This window comes from Hemitrygon akajei, chromosome 21 (genome assembly GCF_048418815.1).
Source record: "Hemitrygon akajei chromosome 21, sHemAka1.3, whole genome shotgun sequence".
Classification (NCBI taxonomy): Eukaryota; Metazoa; Chordata; class Chondrichthyes; order Myliobatiformes; family Dasyatidae; genus Hemitrygon; species Hemitrygon akajei.
The window spans coordinates 52645128-52665917 of NC_133144.1; the positions used below are offsets into that span (position 1 = coordinate 52645128).

General features: G+C 38.7%; 1 protein-coding gene across 2 annotated transcripts in view; it reads left to right on the forward strand.

The window, feature by feature from the left end:
* chuk (component of inhibitor of nuclear factor kappa B kinase complex) overlaps window positions 1-20543 on the forward strand; it is a 95993-nt gene extending 75450 nt beyond the window's left edge. For both annotated transcript variants that reach the window (XM_073025420.1, XM_073025421.1), the window contains 5 exons: window positions 580-679; window positions 3585-3732; window positions 4531-4673; window positions 9447-9546; window positions 15183-20543. In XM_073025420.1, the coding sequence (XP_072881521.1) occupies window positions 580-679; window positions 3585-3732; window positions 4531-4673; window positions 9447-9546; window positions 15183-15230 (539 nt within the window). In that variant the 3' untranslated portion in view covers window positions 15231-20543. The remainder of the gene's footprint in view (window positions 1-579; window positions 680-3584; window positions 3733-4530; window positions 4674-9446; window positions 9547-15182) is intronic.
* Window positions 20544-20790: the final 247 nt, after the last annotated feature.

A 20790-nucleotide genomic window follows, 5' to 3' on the forward strand; every position in this document is an offset into this window, starting at 1 on the left:
TGGCTTGCACGTCATTTGATGTCATCTTAATCCTGGGCACTATGCCACATGGAACACCAGTCTTTTATATGAACAGTTTAGAGCATCCACACGTAATATATGTGCAGTAAGACTGGGGTATATTTGGCCCATTAGCAAGCTTATGAGGCAATTTACTTTTCTTTGTGTGTTTGCAAAGCAATAATCTTCTGTGTCTGTGGGCTGGGAAGGCCATGATTTGACTTAACAGATGGCAACAATCTCACTTCTATCAATACTATTGAATAGATATGCTCTAGTGCATCTGACCTTTTGAAGTATTTCCATGTAAGCTCCATTGAAAAGTGATGGGAATTATTTCACAAAATTGATCTGGCATTTTGCTTCTGTTGACATTACAAATTCTCAGTGTACTCCTGGAAAATATTTTTTTCCCCCAAGTAAAGCAGTTAGAAATGATCAAAAAGCAAAATCTGCATATACTGGAAACTGGAAATAAAAACAAGAAATGCTGTGAGTACACACCAGGTCAGGCAGCATTTGTGAAGTGAGAACCAGGTTTAACTTGGCCATTCATTAGAATTTTTGTTTTGTTTTAAGACTCACATCAATATGGAGACAGTACAGAGATGGTGAAGATTATTGTGCAGACAGTTCAGAATCAAGATCGTGTGCTGAAGGAACTGTATACTCATCTCAGGTATGAATGCTGAAGATTTTGATCATGATGTATAATTAGTTTAAAAGTTGGGAAGATCATGATTCAGTGATAGTGAAGGTATGGTAGTGTAAATGCTAGTCTGTAATATTTGTATCCTGGAAGTCAAGGTGTATTCGTATTGTCCTTGTCCTCCGGGTATAGAGATCTGAAAGTTGGGGAAGTGTTGGCGAAGAAGCCTTGGTGAGTTGCTGTAGCGTAACTATGCTACAGCCTTGTTTCAGAAATGATCGTGGGAGTGGAGGTTTAGGCTGATAGGAAAAAGAAGAATTGAGCAGACTGCACCCATTCAGGTTGTCCAATGAATTTCTGACATCGAGGTTTGGCTTTGGCGGTTGAGGGCACATTGTCAGTGAACTTTTGCTTCAGATCTACTTTGGTAAACACCGTATTTATGTGGCTATTTGATTATATTCTTCTCATTACTACCATCGGCAAGAAGGTACAGGAGCCTAAAGACCCATTCTCGGCGATTCTGAAACAGCTTCTTCTCCTTCTCCCATCAGATTTCTGAATGATCCATGAACACTACATCATTGTCCTTTTTACGCTCTCTTTATTTTCGTAGTTTATATTTATTTTGTGTCTTTGCACGGCACTCTGCTGCAAAACAACAAATTTCACGTCATATAAGTCAGTGATAATAAATCTGATCTGATTATATTACATTAATATTACAGGTTGAAGAATAAACTTTATTGGTCATGTAATTTTTCAGCTGCTTTTAAAATCTTTACAAATTATCTTTTGCACTTAATTGATTCAATAACGTTATTAAATATTTTAAGAGCCATTGCTTCATGAAACAGATCTCAAATATTCTAGGACTAAGGAAATTTGAGTAGTTTTAATTTAATATTCATTTAGTTATAGGATAACTTAAGTTGTATTTTTGTATATGTAATATATGTAGTATCTTCTTCATGTGTTGCAACATATTTTGTGGTAAATAAACATTTTTCTGTCAGTGGCCATCACCTGAAAGATGTAGACTAACCAGCAGTTGTCACACTGACATGGAAACTAAAATTTATGTTTCATAGATTCATTTGTTGTCTTTCTATCAGCATTATGTGCTGTATTATCCTTGTCAAGCATAAATCTCCACTTTTTAAGTTAAATTTCAAGTTTATTGTCATTCAACCATACACATGTAGACAGCTAACTGAAACTGTGTTCCTCTGGGACCAAGGTGCAAAATACATGGAGTGCATAAAATAATATTAACACAATAACATTACCAGATAATGAAAAAAATTCTGTAGATGTATAAGTTGACATAAAGTGCATATATGATGTATAGTTAAATATACAACTGTGTAATGCTACTGGTACTGTCATAAAAATTGTGTACTGGATGGTAGCAAGGTGATTTAAATCAGTTTCTTATCTGCATTATCTTTAAGTTCTGAATGTATTTCTGTGTATTTATTTCAGTGTTTATATCAATTGATACCTTATTTACCTGTGTAACAGAGCACACAAATACTTGAGTAACAGTGTTCATTTATCAAATCCAACAAAGCCCTGGTGTGTATTTTAGTTCCCTCATAAACAATTAGTGTACAGTACCAAATACATTATCAGATTTTAATCCAGTGATGATTCCTCTGTGGATATTTCCTACGCAGAATGGATAATTGAGATCTGTGGTCCTTTCCTTCCTTACCCAAGAATGAGAACATGTGAATGGAATTCACAGCAGAAAAACAGGCCATACAGTCCAGTCAATGCATGCTAGTGTTTATTCCCCTCACTATCTCTGTCTGCCCTTCCGAATCTACTGCCACCTATTACCCTTCCCCCACATGCCACATAAACATATTACAGTTCTCTTTAAGCAGATTCATATTTTTGTCATTCTTTTCTGTTTGCTAATACAAGAACTTTCCAGATTATGGAGCACCTGACTTGTGGAAATCTGACTTTATGCAAATTCTCCCATAGCACTTTAAATATGTATAAACAACATCCCTATAATTGCAAATTGTTCATTAGTACATGATTGGGGATCATGGATGTTTGTTACAGAGTTTTCAAAGTTTAAAACAACATTGAATAATTAATGCTGATTAAGTCTGTATGGGCAAACATCCAAACATTTAAATTGTGGCTTGATTAAAATGAAATATCTTGTCCGGATTTCATTGCCTGTGCAGATGTTCTGCCTCTTTTATAACCACATCTGCACTGACTTGCTGTAAATCCATTTCTGTTGTTATATCTTGATTTTCCTCATGGAGAAATTATCTCCAACTTATGGATAAATCGGTTTATGAATAGTTCTCAGGAACAGAAATCTTGCATAACCTGGGTGTGCCAATATTTAACTGAAAAGAAAAAATTTAAGATATGTTGTTCTTTATACTGTGTTTAGCTTTTACTGTTAACATGCAGGGTAGCCTAGTGGTTAGTGTAATGCTCATACGGCACCAATGATCACCAGTCAGGGTTCATTTCCCACCTCTGCCTGTACAAGTTTCTACATTCTCCCCCTGACTATGAATGTTTCCTCCAGGTGCTCTGGTTTTCTCCCACATTCCAAAGACTTGCAGTTAGGGTCTGTGAGTTGTGGGCAGCTATGTTGGTGCTGGAAGCGTGACAATATTGTGGACTGCCGAGCACCGTCCTTGCTGGATTGGTTTGATGCAAACAATACATTTCACTGTCTGTTTCGATGTGCATGTGACAAATAACACTAACCTTTAAAAATCTTATCTCTTTAATCTATTTCTGACATACAAGTTGTTGTCACTGTTGTCAACCAAAATTATTGGCTTCTCTACTTGCAGCATGTTAATCAATGTCATTTTTGTAAGCTATTAAATACATTATCAGCAAGCTGTCTTGATATCTCTCTCCCAATGTCTTTCTTTGTAAATTACAGCAAACTGTTGGCCTGTAAACAGAAGATCATTGATCTTTTTCCAAAGATCGAACAAGCACTTGACAACATTAGAGAAAATGAAAAAATGTTATTGAGATCACAAGAGAAGAGACAGAAAGAAATATGGTATTTGTTAAAAATTGCATGTGTAAGTACATTTTCCCTCAAAGAAGCTTTGCAAGGTTCAGTGTGAAAATCTGTTACCAATTCTATTATCATTTCATGTAATCAGTCTTGCTATTATGAGAAGGGACTTGATTGAAATATTATAAGTCTTGGCAGGTTTGCTATTTTGAGGATGTTTTCTGTTTTGAGGGAATCTAGACTAGTGATTACTGTTTTAAAAATAAGAGATGCCCATTTAAAACCAAGATATGGTGCTGCATTTTTCTCTCAGCAGATTGAGAATAATTGAAAGTCTCTTCAAAGCACAGTGGAAGTAGATTCTAAGTAATTTTGATCACAGGTTTTAAGAAAGTGTACAAGGTTACTGTAGGTGACAGGAATATCAAGTTGAGGTTCAGTCAGATCAGCTGTGATCTTGTTAAATGGTGGGGCAGTCTTAAAGGGCAAAGTGAACTACAACTGCTAACCTGCAGCTTTTAGGGACCTGTCAACATTTCATTTGAATTACATTGGGAGTAACAATTCATTTGTGTCGGTATAATCTGCTTTGAATTTTATTATATCTGAGATCTCATGAAAATTAACAGATTATGAAAATTACACCCACTGATAATATTTTGTTCAAAATATTATCTACACAATTCACTGTGTGCTAAGTAGCAGCAATATGAATCCATTTATGAATCCGAGATCCTCTGCTTTGATAGGAGAGCATTTTATGACAAAGGTAGAACCATAACAATATCATCCCTTTTTTGTTGATTTGAAATTTGAATAATCAGATTAATGAAGCTCTTAATAATCCTTTGATTTCTTTCAGAGCACAGCTCGAGGACCTGAAAATGCCAGTCCTGAGTCATCTTGTTCACCTCATGGTTTAGGATGGGCACAGCAGGGACAAACTTTAATACGACAAAATGCTTTGCCGAACCCACTGTCCTCTATATCTGTATTGAAAAACAGGTAGGAACTATGAATTTTCTAGGCCTTTTATTGTTGGCATTTAAATAATTAACAGTTAAGATCTTCAGTAAGAATGACAAAATTAACTAAATTACAGCGAGGAATCTAAAACTGAAAACTAATTATGACAATGTAATAATGTTCTAATATGTGCAACATGCTAACATTAAGAATGTTCGGAACTTAGTTTTCACTTCAGCTACTGACTTGTTCTTTTGGAGATGCTTTGAAATTGTGAAATTAAAATAGACAGCCGCACATGGGGAGTATTACGTTCAATTGTGGTTCGTTGTGCTATAGAAGGGATATGATTAAGGTGGAGAGGGTGCAGGAACGATTCCCAAGAATGTTGCTTGCACTGGTGATCTTCAGTTATTAGGAGAAATCGAATTTATCTGGGACAGCTTTCCCTGGAGCGAAGGAAACTGAGGGGGTGACTTTATAGAGGTTTATGAATTTGAGGGCATTAATAAAGGTGGATAGTGACAGTCTTTTTCCAAGGGTAGGGGAAAACTAGAAGGCGTAGGTTTAAGGGGAGAGGAGTAAGATTTAAAGGGGTCTAAAGGAGCAGGTTTTCATACAGAAGGTGATGGATAAATACAGTGTGTTCTAGAGAAAGTGGTAAGAGGTGGGTACAGTTATTAGATAGTAAAAGATCTTTGGATATTTTTATGGATTGAAAAGAGTAAAAGTACATTTATTATCGAAGTATGTACGCAGTATAGAACCCTGAGATTCCCACAGACAGCCATGAAACAAAGAAAACCATGGAACTCATTGAAAGAAATCCATCAGCCAACCCCCCCCCCCCCCATGTGCAAATGGCAACAAAAAAGAATGAGTGAAAAACAGAATATAAAACAAAATCTAAAAAATAGGAAAAGTTTAGAGGGATATGAGGCAAATGTAGGTAAATGGGATTAGCATACATAGGTCAACATGGACTAAATGGGCTAAAGGACCAGTTTCCATAATGTATAACTCTGTGAAACAAATAGCTAATAATTGTGATTTTAATTGTGGATGTGTTGTACACATATTGGGAACAAATGTATTGGGTATACAACCAGTTTTAAATTCCAGGTATGTCAAGAATTTCCTTGGAATGGAATTATAAGCAAAAATAAGAGGGATTGGCAGCATGCGTACAGAATTAACCAAGGGAAAGAAAACAGGGGTTTTGTTAAACTAAAGAGTGAATACAGTGAAATCCCCTCAACTTTATTATCCAACCACAGTTATTTTGGGTGAAGGTTGGTGACCAAAACCTTTAGATAACGGTAATTTCAGAATTTGCAATTAACGTGAATTTTGGTAGTGTGATGAAGAGTGAGGAATTGAGGACAACAGTGGACTAATAGGACAGCTGGGACTTTGGAGTTGAAATTCATTGTAGCAAAATGTGACATAATGTATTTTATTAAAAGAACATGAGGAAGTACAAGCTCAATTTTGCCACTTTAAAAGGGTGCAGGCAGTGGAGTTGTTTGTGGACAATTTAATTGAAGATGGGTGTATAGGTTAACTAAACTGTTAAAACCAAGCTTTCCATCTATTATAAATAAAAGCAATAAACTAAATTTGGAATGCACTGCACCCATATTTTATCTGTAAATCATGCATAAATGCCATTTTGCAAACAGTTTAATGCAAAAGCTTCATTTCAGTAGAAGTCCTGTTCATTGCAAAATTGGACTAGGCACTTTGGGGAGCAGTTCATCTTATTATAGCTGACGTTTTCCTCTTTCATCCTTTCAAATAATGATTTCATTGATAATCAACACATGTTCATTTGTGCTTTATGGACAGAAATAAGAGCAATAATGTGCAACCTCTAACTGTTTTAACTTCCAGTAAATGAGGACTAAACCCTACAGAAGGTTGCCAAGGAGATGTAAATTAAAGGTCTCAACGGAGACATTGATGTGTGGATCTGCTTGAGTTTCAAATACATTTGCAGCTCATTGCTGGGTTCACCATACTTATTGCAGCCATGTTCAGCAGGGGGCCATGATGTGATACGTTACTTTGTTGAATAATGAGCCCATAGTTTGCAGGCTACTTGGGCATTTTAAGGTGGGACGGGGTTAGTGTCTGGTATATGGATGTTGAGGATACATGGCCAGACTCATTACAGGCGTGTGACACACTATCCTGTGACTGACCCAGTCTCCGTGGCAGCCTTTTCTGCTGCAGGATTGTAGTTAGCTTGGGAAGGAGTCTTTCAAGAGACCCGTCTCTCATAGTTCCTGGTGACAGAGCCACATCACTTGCAATCTCTTGTGGCCGTTACCACTAGAAACTGTACCGCTCCCTTTTTAATACAGCAGTTGGAGTCATAGCCATCCCATTATCTTTTTTAATTATGTAAATTTTCCCAGTTTACTTTTTCACATCTCCCTGTGATGTATTAAGGGAAAATAGAGCACTGAAAAATGGTGATAAACTATTACTTGACATCAAAGGTACATTTAATGCCAGAGAAATGTATACAATATACATCCTGAAATGCTTTTTCTTTGCAACCATCCATGAAAACAGAGGAGAGCCCCAAAGAATGTATGACAGTTAAATGTTAGAACCCCAAAGTCACCCCCAAGCTTCCCTCCCTCCCGCGCGTAAACAGCAGCAAGCAACGATCCCCACTTCCCCCTCCCCCCACCGGCAAAAAGAATTATCAGCATCCGCGACCGAGCACTCAAGCAACAGCAAAGACACAGACTTGCTGTACTCCAAAGACTACGAGTTCACCCGGTATTCGACATACTATTGGTTCTCTTTCTCCCTAATAAGGGAGAAAGATGTCTCCGTTTCACAGCGAGAGGGGAGACATAATAAACAACTCGCTGGTTTACAATAAGTCCATTGCGTTGCTTTTTCCGAGCTCTGCACCCAAAGATCTCAGGTCTCTGGACATCGTCAAAGATCTTCCAGCTCCCACGACCCACCAGTCTAGGACACCGACCTTTGATCCACCTGTCTCCAGAACCCCAAGATCCTAGGCCTCCAAAAGCGAGCCAAACGCTTAGGCTGAGCCCTTGGCATGTCAGATAACAGCCAGTCATGACACCCCAAGAGTAGGTCCCAGTCCCGTAAAGAATTGAAGTCAGTGTGTTACTCCAGGTCAGGGTCTTCAAAAGAACCCTGAAAGGGAAAAGTAGTGATATCAAAGATAGAAATAGAGCTGTTTCCGAAGATACAAGCAAAGGAGTCGCCCTTTAGCAGCAACAGCGCAAAAGCAAGGTGGTAGTGCTACAGTATATCTTTTTTTTAGTAACACACACAAAATGCTGGTGGAACGCAGCAGGCCAGGTAGCATCTATAGGAAGAAGTACAATCAATGTTTTGGGCCGGGACCCTTCGTCAGGACTAACTGAAAGAAGACATAGTAAGAGATTTCATTCAGTCCTGACAAAGGGTCCCGGCCCAAAACGTCGACTGTACTTCTTCCTATAGATGTTCCCTGGCCTGCTGCGTTCCACCAACATTTTTTTGTGTGTTGCTTGAATTTCCAGCATCTGCAGATTTCCTCGTGTTTGCGTCTCTATTTTGAATACTGGTTTATCCTAGATGGAGCAGTAGTTCCAAGTTCAAGTTTATAGTTTTAAGTTTATTATCATGGGCATTCATATGGTATAAATACCACAAATATTAGCTCTATGCAGTGGCAGAACTGTACATCACAAACCTGACACATGTAAATAAACATAACACAGTGGTTAGCACAATGCTTTATAGAATAAACTGTAAGATAAGGTTTCAACTCCAGCTGCTGTCTGTAAGGAGTTTGTATGTTCTCCTGTTAACTTCATGGATTTCCTCTGGGCACTCCAATTTCTTCCCGCATTCCAAGCACTCCAATTTCTTCCCGCATTCCAAGCACTCCAATTTCTTCCCACATTCCAAGCACATATAATTAGGGCTAGTAAGTTGTGGGCATGCTATGTCGGTGCTGGAGACTGGTGACACTTGCAGGCTGCTCAGTGTAATCCTCACTCATTTCACACATTTCACTGCATGTTTCAATGTACGGGTGACAAGTAAAACTAAGCTTTGATACACAACAAAAACAATGACACTAGTGCAACTTGTAGGAGAGAAAAAGTAGTCAAATTCCAGGCATTTTTTTTAAAGATATTAATTTATTGGCAAAGATCATTTGATATTTTATAGTATGGTTTCAGAAGTAAACAATTGCTCTTATGTGAAATGAAGGGAAGTTGGATAGAATTGCTTCATACTTTTTTCTGGAAAATAGTAGTTGCCAATGTCTGGAAGATCAACATCCAGAAGTCAAATATTTTGGCAATTGGCTAAAGAACTAGAGGCACTGTGAAGAAATACTTTATGCAGTCTGATTAAGATGAGCTGTTCAGTTCCATTTGGGATGGTTGAAACAAGTTCATTCTTAGCCTTTGAAAAATATTTAGATAATTAGTTGAAAAAAGACACAGGGTAAGAGCAGGGAGTGGGAGTCACTGGATTACTGTTCAGAAGAGCTCATGTAGACTTGATAGGCTATTGTAATGCATACTAAGTATTGGAGAAACTCAGCAAGTCAGGCAACATCTCGGAAAAGGAATAAACAGTCCACGTTTCAGGCCAAGTGGCTCAGTGAGTTGACTGTTTATTCCTTTCCATATGTGCTGCCTCAGCTGCTGAGTTCCGCCAGCATTTTGTACGTGTCACTCTGGATTTCTAGCATCTGTAGAATCTCTTCTGTTTATGGGCTATTGTATTCCGTTTCTTTACGCATCTTATCCTTCCTTTCAGTGAGTCATCAATGACTGTAATTGAAGAAAACCAGAGCTTCTGCAGCCAGCTACACAGTCTGATGCAGGAAACTCTCTCAGAACAGAAGTACAGCATATCGGTAAGAATTATTCCGTACTTTAATCGTGACAGTTTCAGTTACTTCATGTATTTTTGTCATTTTCTTTTAGAAGGGGCATTTAGAACCTATTTTCCTGCTTAGACTATTGAGATCCCTTTTGAAATAGAAATTACCAATTAATTTTGTTTTCTGAAACGTATCTTGAGAAATCTGAGAGGTAAGTTGTCTTTACACACGGGGTGATATCTGAAATATGTTGCCAAAGGCAGTGGTGAAAATGGATACAACTAAGAGCCACTTAAGTAGGCAAGACACAGAAGGATACGTTCCTAACGCCAACAAACGAGATTAGTGTAATTGGGCATAAGGATAGGCACGAGCATGGTGGGCTGAATGGCCTGTTTTGTGCTGTATGACTCTGACTCTCTGACTTGGATTTTGCAAAGGAGGGCCCAATGACGTTTAGTGTGAGAAATAAGTTTGTAGTTCATTAATTGACATTTCAGATTCACCCTATTAGCAAGATTTCCTGCTACAGCAATTAATGGTGGCAATTTATTTGTCAAGCTTGAAGTACAAAAACCTGCCACCACTAAAAAGAACAGCTTTCGAAATTTAAGGCCGGGTTACTACAGGTTGAGTATTCCTTATCTGAAATTTCAAAATCCAAAAACCTCTGAAATCCAAAATTTTTTGAGCGCTGACATGACGTCAAAAATGGAAAATTCCACAAGCCTTGGGAAGATTCCCAGGAAATGCGCATCATAGGCTGTTCGGAGAAGTGAACTCATATATATAATGAACAGAAGTTAATGAAAATTTTAAAAAACAGCATAAAGCAAAAAAATTTGAGCATTTTGAAAAGGGAAGGAAAGCAGCCAGAGGCCTTGTAACATATTGGTACCATGACATAGGAAAGAAAAGCAAAGGTGCTAAAAATACAATTTACAGAGTTAGGTAGAAAGCTGAGTAACAGGACCTCAAGGTTGGTAATTTCAGGATTGCTGCCTGTGCCACGTGCCATTGAGGGTAAAAACAGGAAGATTTTGGCAGATTAATGTGTGGCTAAGAAGCTGGTGCAGGGGGTAGGGTTTCAGGTTCTTGGATCATTGGGATCTCTTCTGGGGGAGATATACCCTGTTTAAAAGTGACCGGTTGCACCTGTACCCGGGGGGACCAATATTCTCACGGGCAGGTTTGTTAGAGCTGTTGGGAAGGGTTTAAACTAATTTGACGGGGGTGACAACTGGAGTGAAGGGACTTAGGATAGGATGGATGGTAAAACTGTCAGGAAGGGCAAGCAGATGGTAGGACAAAATTGCAGCAAACAGGGTGTGTATCAGAGCATTAGGGATGCAGAATCAAAAAGAGATAAAGTGTTATATCTCAATGCACGGAGTATAAGAAATAAGGTGGACTGTCAAATGTGACAGTGGGAAAGTGTGTATGGAACCGGAAGAAATAGCAGAGGTACTTAATGAATACCTTACTTAAGTATTCACTATGAAAAAGGATCTTGGTGATTGTAGTGTTGACTTGCAGCGGACTGAAAAGCTTGAGCATGTAGATATTAAGAAAGAGGATGTGCTGGAGCTTTTGAAAAGCATCAAGTTGGATAAGTCGCTGGGACCGGATGAGATGTACCCCAGGCTACCGTGAAGGCGAGGGAGGGGATTGCTGAGCCTCTGGTGATGATCTTTGCATCATCAGTGGGGATGGGAGAGGTTCCGGAGGATTGGAGGGTTGCGGATGTTGTTCTCTTATTCAAGAAAAGGAGTAGAGATAGCCCAGGAAATTATACACCAGTGAGTCTTACTTCAGTGGTTGGTAAGTTGTTGGAGAAGATCCTGAGAGGCAGGATTTATGAACATTTGGAGAGGCATAATATGATTAGGAATAGACAGCATGGCTTAGTCAAGGGCAGGTCGTGCCTTACGAGCCTGATTGAATTTTTTGAGGATGTGACTTAAACACATTGATGAAGGAAGAGCTGTAGACGTAGTGTATATGGATTTCAACAAAGCATTTGAAAAGGTACCCCATGCAAGGCTTATTGAGAAAGTAAGGAGGCATGGGATCCACGGGGACATTGCTTTGTGGATCCAGAACTGGCTTGCCCACGGAAGTCAAAGAGTGGTTGTAGACGGGTCATTTTCTGCATGGAGGTTGGTGACCAGTGGTGTGCCTCAGGGATCTTGTCTGGGACCCCTACTCTTTGTGATTTTTGTAAATGACCTGGATGAGGAAGTGGAGGGATGGGTTAGTAAGTTTGCTAATGATACAAAGGTTGGTGCTGTGGATAGTGTGGAGGACTGTCAGAGGTTACAGTGGGACATGGATAGGGTGTGAGACTGGGCTGAGAAGTGGCAGATGGAGTTCAACCCAGATAAGTGTGAAGTGGTTCCTTTTGGTAGGTCAAATATGATGGCAGAATATAATATTAATGGTAAGACTCTTGGCAGTGTGGAGGATCAGAGGGATCTTGGGGTCTGAGTCCGTAGGACGCTCAAAGCAGCTGCGCAGGTTGACTCTGTGGTTAAGAAGGCATATGGTATATTGGCATTCATCAATTGTGGAATTGAATTTAGGAGCCGAGAGGTAATGTTGCAGCTATATAGGACCCTGGTCAGACCTCACTTGGAGTACTGTGCTCAGTTCTGGTCACATCACTTCAGGAAGGATGTGCAGAGGAGATTTACAAGGATGTTGCCTGGATTGGGAAGCATGCCTTATGAAAACGGGTTGAGTGAACTCCGCCTTTTCTTCTTGGAGCGACAGACGATGAGAGGTGACCTGATAGAGGTGTATAAGATGATGAGAGGCATTGATCGTATGGATAGTCAGAGGCTTTTTCCCAGGGCTGAAATGGCTGCCACAAGAGGGCACAGGTTTAAAGTACTGGGGAGTATGTACGGATGAGATGTCAGGGTAAGTTTGTTACGCAGAGAGTGGTGAGTGTGTGGAATGGGCTGCTGGCAACAGTGGTGGAGGCGGATACGATAGGGTCTTTTAAGAGACTTTTGGATAGGTACATGGAGCTTAGAAAAATAGAGGACTATGGGTAACACGAGTAATTTCTCAGGTAGGGACATGTTCGGCACAACTTTGTGGGCTGAAGGGCCTGTATTGTGCTGTAGGTTTTCGATGTTTCTATCTTGTTGCACTATTACAGATTGTCAGGTATGATGTTGTAGCCGTCACTGAATCGTGGCTGAACGATGGTTGTAGTTGGGAGCTGAATGCCCAAGGTTACACGTTGTTTTGGAGGGATAGGAAGGTAGGCAGAGGGGGTGGCATGGCTCTACTGGTAAAGAATGGCATCAAATCAGATGTGACATAGGATGGGAAGATGCTGAATCCTTGTGGGTTGAGTTAAGAAACTGCAAGGGTAAAAGGACCCTAATGGCAGTTATGTACAGGCCTCCCAACAGTAGCTGGGATGTGGACCACAGATTACAACGGAAAATGGAAAAGGCATGTCAAGAGGGCAGTGTTATGGGAGATTTCAAGATGCAGGTCAATTGGGAAAATCAGGTTGCTAACGGATCTCGAGAGAGCCAGTTTGTTGAACGCCTATGAGATGGCTTTTTAGAGCAGTTTGTTGTTGAGCCTACTTGGGGCTCAGCTGTACTGGATTGGGTGTTATGTAACGAACTGGAGGTGATTAGGGAGCTGATGGTAAAATAACCCTTTGGAGGCAGTGCTCACAATATGATTGGACTCAACTTAAAATTTGATGGGAAGAAAGTAAAGTCTAACGTAGCAGTATTTCAGTGGAGTAAAGGGAATTACAGTGGTATGAGAGAGGAGTTGGCCAATGGAAATTGGAAGGAGATGCTGGCAGTGATGACAGCAGAGCAGCAATGGCATGAGTTTCTGGGAAAAATGAGGAACGTACAAGGAAAGTCAAAGCTAATCTAAAAGCAAAATTAGTGGGAAAATTTCCAAAACCTGCAGAGAGTAACTAAAAAAAATCATTAGAATCAATGTTGAAAGGCCTAGACAGAGTAGATGTGGAAAGGTTGTTTCTGTGGTGAGGGAGTCTAGGACAAAAGGGCACAGCCTCAGGAAAGAGGGGCATCCATTTAAAATAGATGCAGAAAGATTTCATTAGCCAGAGGATGGTTTATTTGTGGAGTTTATTACCACAGGCAGCTGTTGAGGCCAGGTTGTTGGGTGTATTTAAGGCAGAACTTGATAGGTTCGTGATTGGACATGGCATCAAATGTTACAGGGAGAAGGCCAGGGAGTGGGGCTGAGGAAGGTTAAATGATCAGCCATGATTGACTGATGGAGCAGAGTCAATGGTCTAAAAATGAAGATCTCGATTGTGTACTGAAAGTATAGATTTGTCAGCGTCAGGGTGAACATATCCCACCTAAAGGTATGCTGATCATGAAACAATCACAGATCTATCACGACGAATTGAAAATTGAAGATAATTGTGGTTATTCAGCAGGGTGATTGCAGAAATTTAAGAAAAGGCATGGCATTAAACTTTTTTAAAAATTTAAGAACATTTTTAAGGTAAAGTGCTGATCATGAAGCAGCGGAGAAATTCATTGATGTGTTTACGAAGATCATTGCTGATGAAAATCTAACACCAGAACAAGTCTCCAATGCTGTTTGTTTTCATACCTTACATAAAACCTAAAATAAGTAAAATACAAATACAATTTACTCTAACTTTTTAATCAAAACTTGGCATCCTAGGTGGAGACTGAAAGTCTGCCATTGTCGTCGTTGTTCAACACTGATTTGGGTATTCTCCCAATGCTGCTTTGTTACCCTGTACACATTATATTTTCATTATATTCATAATATGTAATTATTTTTATTGTTAAGTACATATGTGTGATGAACAAGTGTAAGACAAAATCTGCTTATCTGTAGCACATAAATTCAGTTGAAAAACAATAGTGATCCAAAGCTATCTCATTATATACTCCAAAATCTGAAATCCAAAACACTTCTGGTCCCAAGCATTTTGGTTAAGGGGTACTCAATCTGAGTTGGTGCGTGGCCAAATGGTTAAGGCGTTCGTCTAGTTATCTGAGGGTCGCTAGTTTGAGCCATGGCTGGGGCTTGCGTGTGTGTCCTTGAGTAAGGCACTTAACCACACATTGCTCTGCGACGACACCGGTGCCAAGCTGTTTGAGTCCTAATGCCCTTCCCTTGGATAACATCGGTGGCGTGGAGAGGGGAGACTTGCAGCTTGGGCAATTGCCGGTCTTCCATTTTAAAAAAACCTTGCCCAGGCTTGCGCCCTAGAAACTTTCCAAGGTGCAAATCCATGGTCTTTCGAGACTAACGGAGGCCTACACACATTCAACCTGATTGTAAAATAGATTAAATGATTAAATTTCTTATGTTCTAAACATTTTCACTAAGTAATATATTCATATCAGTGCTATGTATAAACAGGTAAATGCAGAATACCTAGCCAAGCCTGTAATTTGTATTGGTCGCACACAGGAGCGGTCTGATACCTTGTAGTATCTTGAACTCCGACTTGCGCTGTTTAGTTAACATGAAGGTTTATCAATATTGTAACTAAGCACAGACTTTCAGAGTGTAAGAGAAGACAGTGTGCTTGTTTGATAGATGAAGTGGATGAAAAATTGATTTTCTTCACAGTTCACAGTAGTCAGCATCCATTACCTATTCTTTTTCAGTCTCTTGATTGGAGTTGGCTTGAAGGGATGGTATCAGACAGACCCTGAAATTCCTATTTGGTGTGGCGGTTGATTTCTTGAGCCCTGATCGCCAGAAGACCATGAGTCGGTGTGGATTTGCAGTGGTGAATGCTATGAAGAAGAATCATATTTCTGGAGCTGGAAAATGAATCCTTGTATCTCTCAGAAATCTCTTGGTGTTTTAGTTCCACTGTTTCTATTCAGCTGAGATAACACAAGAATGTGCTGAACTTGCCAGTATGCTGCTGCTTAATCACTTTGTCACTGATTGTTTGCTTTCAAACTGCAGTAACAGTTTATAAAGTTCTCTTAAATATTTTTCTTAGGCTTACAAAATATAATAAAAACAATAAGTGATGGAAAATTCATATACTGTATGGCCCTGTCAACAGCTGAAAAGATAAAAATATAGATTTGCAATTTTTATACATTTTATTAGTCTATATTCAGATATTTTAATCAGCTGCTGATGGACAGGATTTACAGCTTCTGCTTTTTAATATCATATTTTATTTCACTTATTACATCACTATTTATTAAGTGTCCAGTTTTTTTTTCAAGTTTCCTTTTATGTTTTGTACAAAGTCAAATAACAGTTGAGTTTTAGTTCATTATTTGGTATTTTGCGGAAATGACCATATTAAGTCCATCTTCCCACTAGCTGAGTCGAGAAATGTCACTGAGGGAAAAATTCTTGTTACAGCTGAATGTAGTATGTTGGGTTGTAATGAGGCCAGAGATCACAGAACCACATGATTTATTTAGTTTAATCAGTGCAATGGATACCATGCTTTTCAAAAGTCCCTAATGTGGTCTGAAGTGGGTGCCAATATTTAGCGACATTCTCACTGGTCATATTTATAATGTGGATCTGACTATTGGCTTTTGATTGAGATTCCCAAATGATTTCTTTTAAGAAAAAAATAACAAATGAGTTTCCTGTAGCTGCTATTTTGTCAAATAAAATGGTGGGTCTTTAGGTTTCGTCATTTCACTTTCAGCTTTGAAAAGGGAATGAAACATCGAAAAATCCCTAGCTAGAAGCTGCACTCTTTTAAAGGGAACAATCTGCCTTACCATCTACCAAAACATTAATGTTGCTAGGTGTGGCAGCCTGAACAGTTTGTCAGTTTTTTAAAAACTTCCATCAATTTTGTGCTAGGTTTTAATGCTACTCTAATTTTAAGATTGCATTTATAGTACTTTAGAAGATCTGGCTATCACGATTTTTAAATTGAAATTAACCCTGCAATTGTTTTAATAATATCCAATTGTTTAAATAACCATCCAACTTTAAGCTTGCTGTTTTTTTTTAAAGATGGGAGATTTACTCTGAATAATATGAAACATTTGCCACATCCTCTTTCCCCATCTTCCTATTTTTTAACTGAAAGCGTTGGTCGTTATTGCTCGTTGTTGGTTTAAAACAGCAAACTAAAAAAAGTAGAACCATTTTTTTCTCTATCTTTGCAAAGTAATCTTGAATCAATAGTAGAAGTGAGACTGGCTTCTGTCCTAGTGCACATCTTATTTTGTGCATTCCCTATCTGACGCTATATCCTACTACTAAATTAATGCAAAAATAACAAATGCCATGATGTTTAACATGAGAGATTCTGCAGATGCTGGAAATCTGGAGTCTCACACAAACACACCACCACCATCACCACCCCCCACCTGGAGGAACTCAGCAGGCCAGGCAACATCTATAGAGAGGAATAAACAGGACATAATAAAGTGTCTTGGCCCAAGATGTCAACTGTTTATTCCTCTGCACAGATGCTGCCTGATCTACTGAGTTCCTCTGGCATTTTATGTGTGTTACCGTAATGTTTCCTTTTTTAGTATTCTGTTCAGTCAGTCATTAAACCAAGATATACTACATATATTAAAAATGAAAGTATATAAAATAATTTTTATTTTTAATTGATTAGTACATATTGAGACTTATTGAAGATGAAAACATATCTAGTCATGGGGTGATTCAGTGTGAACCATTGAATGTTCACCTGCAAATTATTTATAATTTATGTTATGCAGAAAATTCCAAGTACAGTACAGAATATCATTTTCATGAAATAACCTGTTGGATTACAAAATACAAAGATGCCAGCTCAACAGTTAAGTCTTGAAGCCTGATGCAAGTGGTCCGATTTTGACTCACCAAGATTTATAGGGTTGATTTTGGATGAATTTTTTTTTTGTTCAGCTGACTTCCTTTCTTATTTCTGCTGACATGCTCTTCAAGGCTGGATCTTGAAATGTGAAAAGTTTAATTTTTTTTCTCAGGTGCTTTTGCCTTTCTGATTTTTTAGGGGTTGATTTACACTAAAAATTTGATTTAAATGCAGATTGTGAATTGAGATGTATGTCATTTTTGTTTGCAATATCATTTATGCACATGGTGTACAAAGGTTTGAAAAGAAAAAGTTCTTCCAGTAAATTTATAGACCAAATGATTTTATAGAAATTCAGTTGCGTAAAGCTTTTTCTGATTTTGGAATCGACTTTAACTAGGGCGAAATGCGTTTGTGATAATTGCTAGATTGTTACCCATCACTGGAAATTAAACCAGGCACTTTCCAGAGTGAATAACTTTGCATGTACGTGTCCCATTGAATGGTTCTTTTGAGGATTACTTAGGGAAACTAGCCAAAGTTTTGCGGGGACAGCCACCACTGGGGGGAGGGGTATCTCATCGGGCAACTGGATTTAGTTTGAGGCTCGTCCTTGCTACACATCACTGCCCCATACGCTGCAGTCCTCAGTGCTCCAATCGGCACAGTTATGTGACCCCAGACTCTTAACCCTGACCTCTGTATCCTTTCTTCTTGAGCTTGCCTCCCTCACTGACATAATCTTTACTCCTGGGTAGCACGTTTTCTGATATAGAAGTGTGTCGTATTTAAGTGATTCGGCATGGACTCGATGGGCCAAATGGCCTGTTTTGTGCTGTAATTTTCTATGACTCTGTTGGAGTTGAGAGGGAAATGGATCAGCCATGACAAAATGACAGAGCAGACTCAAATGTGCCGAATGACCTAATTCTGTCCCTATGTCTTACGACTTAGGCCCTTTCAATAGTCTTGGGCTTTATGTGTTCTTGAAATTTCCCAATGACAGGCAATCTAAATAATGATATGTGTAACACTGCTGTAATCTAATTGGTGGCTTAGCATTTCTAGGCCAATGTGTATTTACTGAGATCGCTCAACAATAACATGAAAAATATTAGAATGTTAGGTTTATTTTAATATCTTGATGCTAATCTAAATCTTTTATGATACACAGATTTAGCAAAGAGAGATGTTGCGCTTCAACTAAACACACTGGTATCCTCCGTAACACAGATTCTGTTGTCAAATCTGTATCTGTTTAATGTTGTATGGCAGCTTTGATTGCACTTTGCACTTTTAAGATGTCACATTGTTTCAATTTTGTTTTAATTTTGAAATGTGTTCAATTTACCTAAATGCTCATATTCAATGTAGACATGGTGGAGTGTACTGCCAGACGTGCTTTAAATATATGATCTGTTTTCTCTTGGATTTGTGAATCGAGGGATGTGTTCGTTTTCTGTAGTCCCATGAGTTTAGATTTTGTACTGAATTAAACTTAAAGCATTTCTTGAATGTCGTAACAAAATGGAAAAAATGCATAAATGCCAGTGATAAATGATTTTATTTGTAAATAGACTTTGTACAGATTTCTTTCAGATGTATCAGCCGTAACAACTCAAAAGTTTTGTGTTTTTCTAATTTTCAGCTATTATACACCATGTTCTCTAGTGCATTTGTTAATGATGTTGTACTGTTGTTTCTCTTTCAATTACATTTGTATTTATGCACCCATTAAGTACCAAAACCAAGGAAGACCACAGTTTGTGATGCTTGTTTGTACCGTTGAACCAGACTTCTGTGGTTGAGAAAGTGGAACTACCCCAGTGCAACAGCTTTTCCACTTTCCCACACAGGTTTCTTGCCATCATTGAACACAATGGACAGCCACCAAATACCATAATTTAAGAGGCCCTATTAAAAGCCCTCATTCCAACATTGTGAATTATCATCCCATCCCATTCCAATGTCCTCTTCATGGACAAAATCATTCATCTTTCTGTTGCTTCATTAACTCTGACTTTTCTAAAACTTTTTGTTCACCCCCTTTTCACACTTAGTACCATACTGAAGCCTCTGAGTTTTCTGCAGAATCGTTCTCTTTACTGTCTGATCAGGGTGAGATGCCAGCCCTAAGCTGACTGTATCCAATTATATCCAAAAAAATTACTTCCAAGACCTTTTCTTCCTCAATAATTATTACTTCTAAGTGTTCTTCACAAGTCTATCCTTGACATCCTCCTATTTCTCAGCTCCATGCTCCTTGCCAGAGACATAAGGGATCACAGTGTCATTTTCCCCGTAGGCTGAAGACTCTTGGTTGTATCTCATCACCACCTCGCTTGACCTTTTCAATACTGTTAGATGTTCTTGTCACATTTACATTTCCCTTGCCATCCCCCTAGCAACCAGCTGAGAATGAAAATGTATTTTCAATCTCAATGCCCCTTTCAGCTCAATAAGTTCCTGACTACATATCTATGCCATTGCTGTCATTTACCATCCCCACCTCCACCTTGCCTCAGCCCATCTGCTGCTGAAGGCCTTATTCATGCCTTTATTACCTTTTGGAGCTGACTATTCCTGAAGAATCTTGCACCTTTTAGCTTCTGTAAACCTGGTGTGACCCACAACCCTGCTTCTTTTGGAATTACCTATCACTCCTGTACTTTCTCTCGGTTAAGCAGCAACTAAATTTCAAAATTGATATAATTTTCCAACCCATTAGTCCAAATTTTCTAAAGGTTAGTAGGTATTGAAAAGAGGAAACCTCGTCCCTCCTCTCGTTAATATCCATCCTTTGCGCCAACCAAGATATCAATGCTCCTCCAATTCTGGTCTCTTTTTTTTCCCCACTTTATCCACTTTGGGTGGGAAACCAAATCCTTAAACTCTGGAATACTCTCCCTAATTCTTTCTGCCTCTCCCTCTTCCTGATTTCTATTCCCAGGCATCCCTTAAAACCCATGTCTTTGACCTTACTCTCTTAAAATCCCTTAAGTGGTTTTTGTCAAATTATGTTTGGTAACAGTCTCATAAAATATCTGGGGAATGTAACTTCAATACTGATACCTTGTAGATCTGGTTATATGCTCTGATGGATATTTCAAAAGATGCAAGATATAAATTACTGTGGATTTATTTTAAACTGACAGAAAAGTAAAACTAGTTAGCAAATTTAAATAAAGTTTAAAAAATAAAATAGTATTGTTCCCTTCCTACAGATCATGTTTTTATTATCACTTTCATCCACCCCTTATTTGCATTTTTACCATTTCCTGCTCAGATAATTCCTGATTATCTGTTGATAATCTGTAAACTGAAGGTTCATTAGCTGACTTATTTTGAGATGAAGGCAAAAGAAAACTTTGGAAATATGGAATAAAAGGGCAAACAGAGTTATTTTGCAAGTCACCTCATGCCCCAAGAGCTGACCGCTGATAATAAAATTGAAGTGACATGTACTGCAC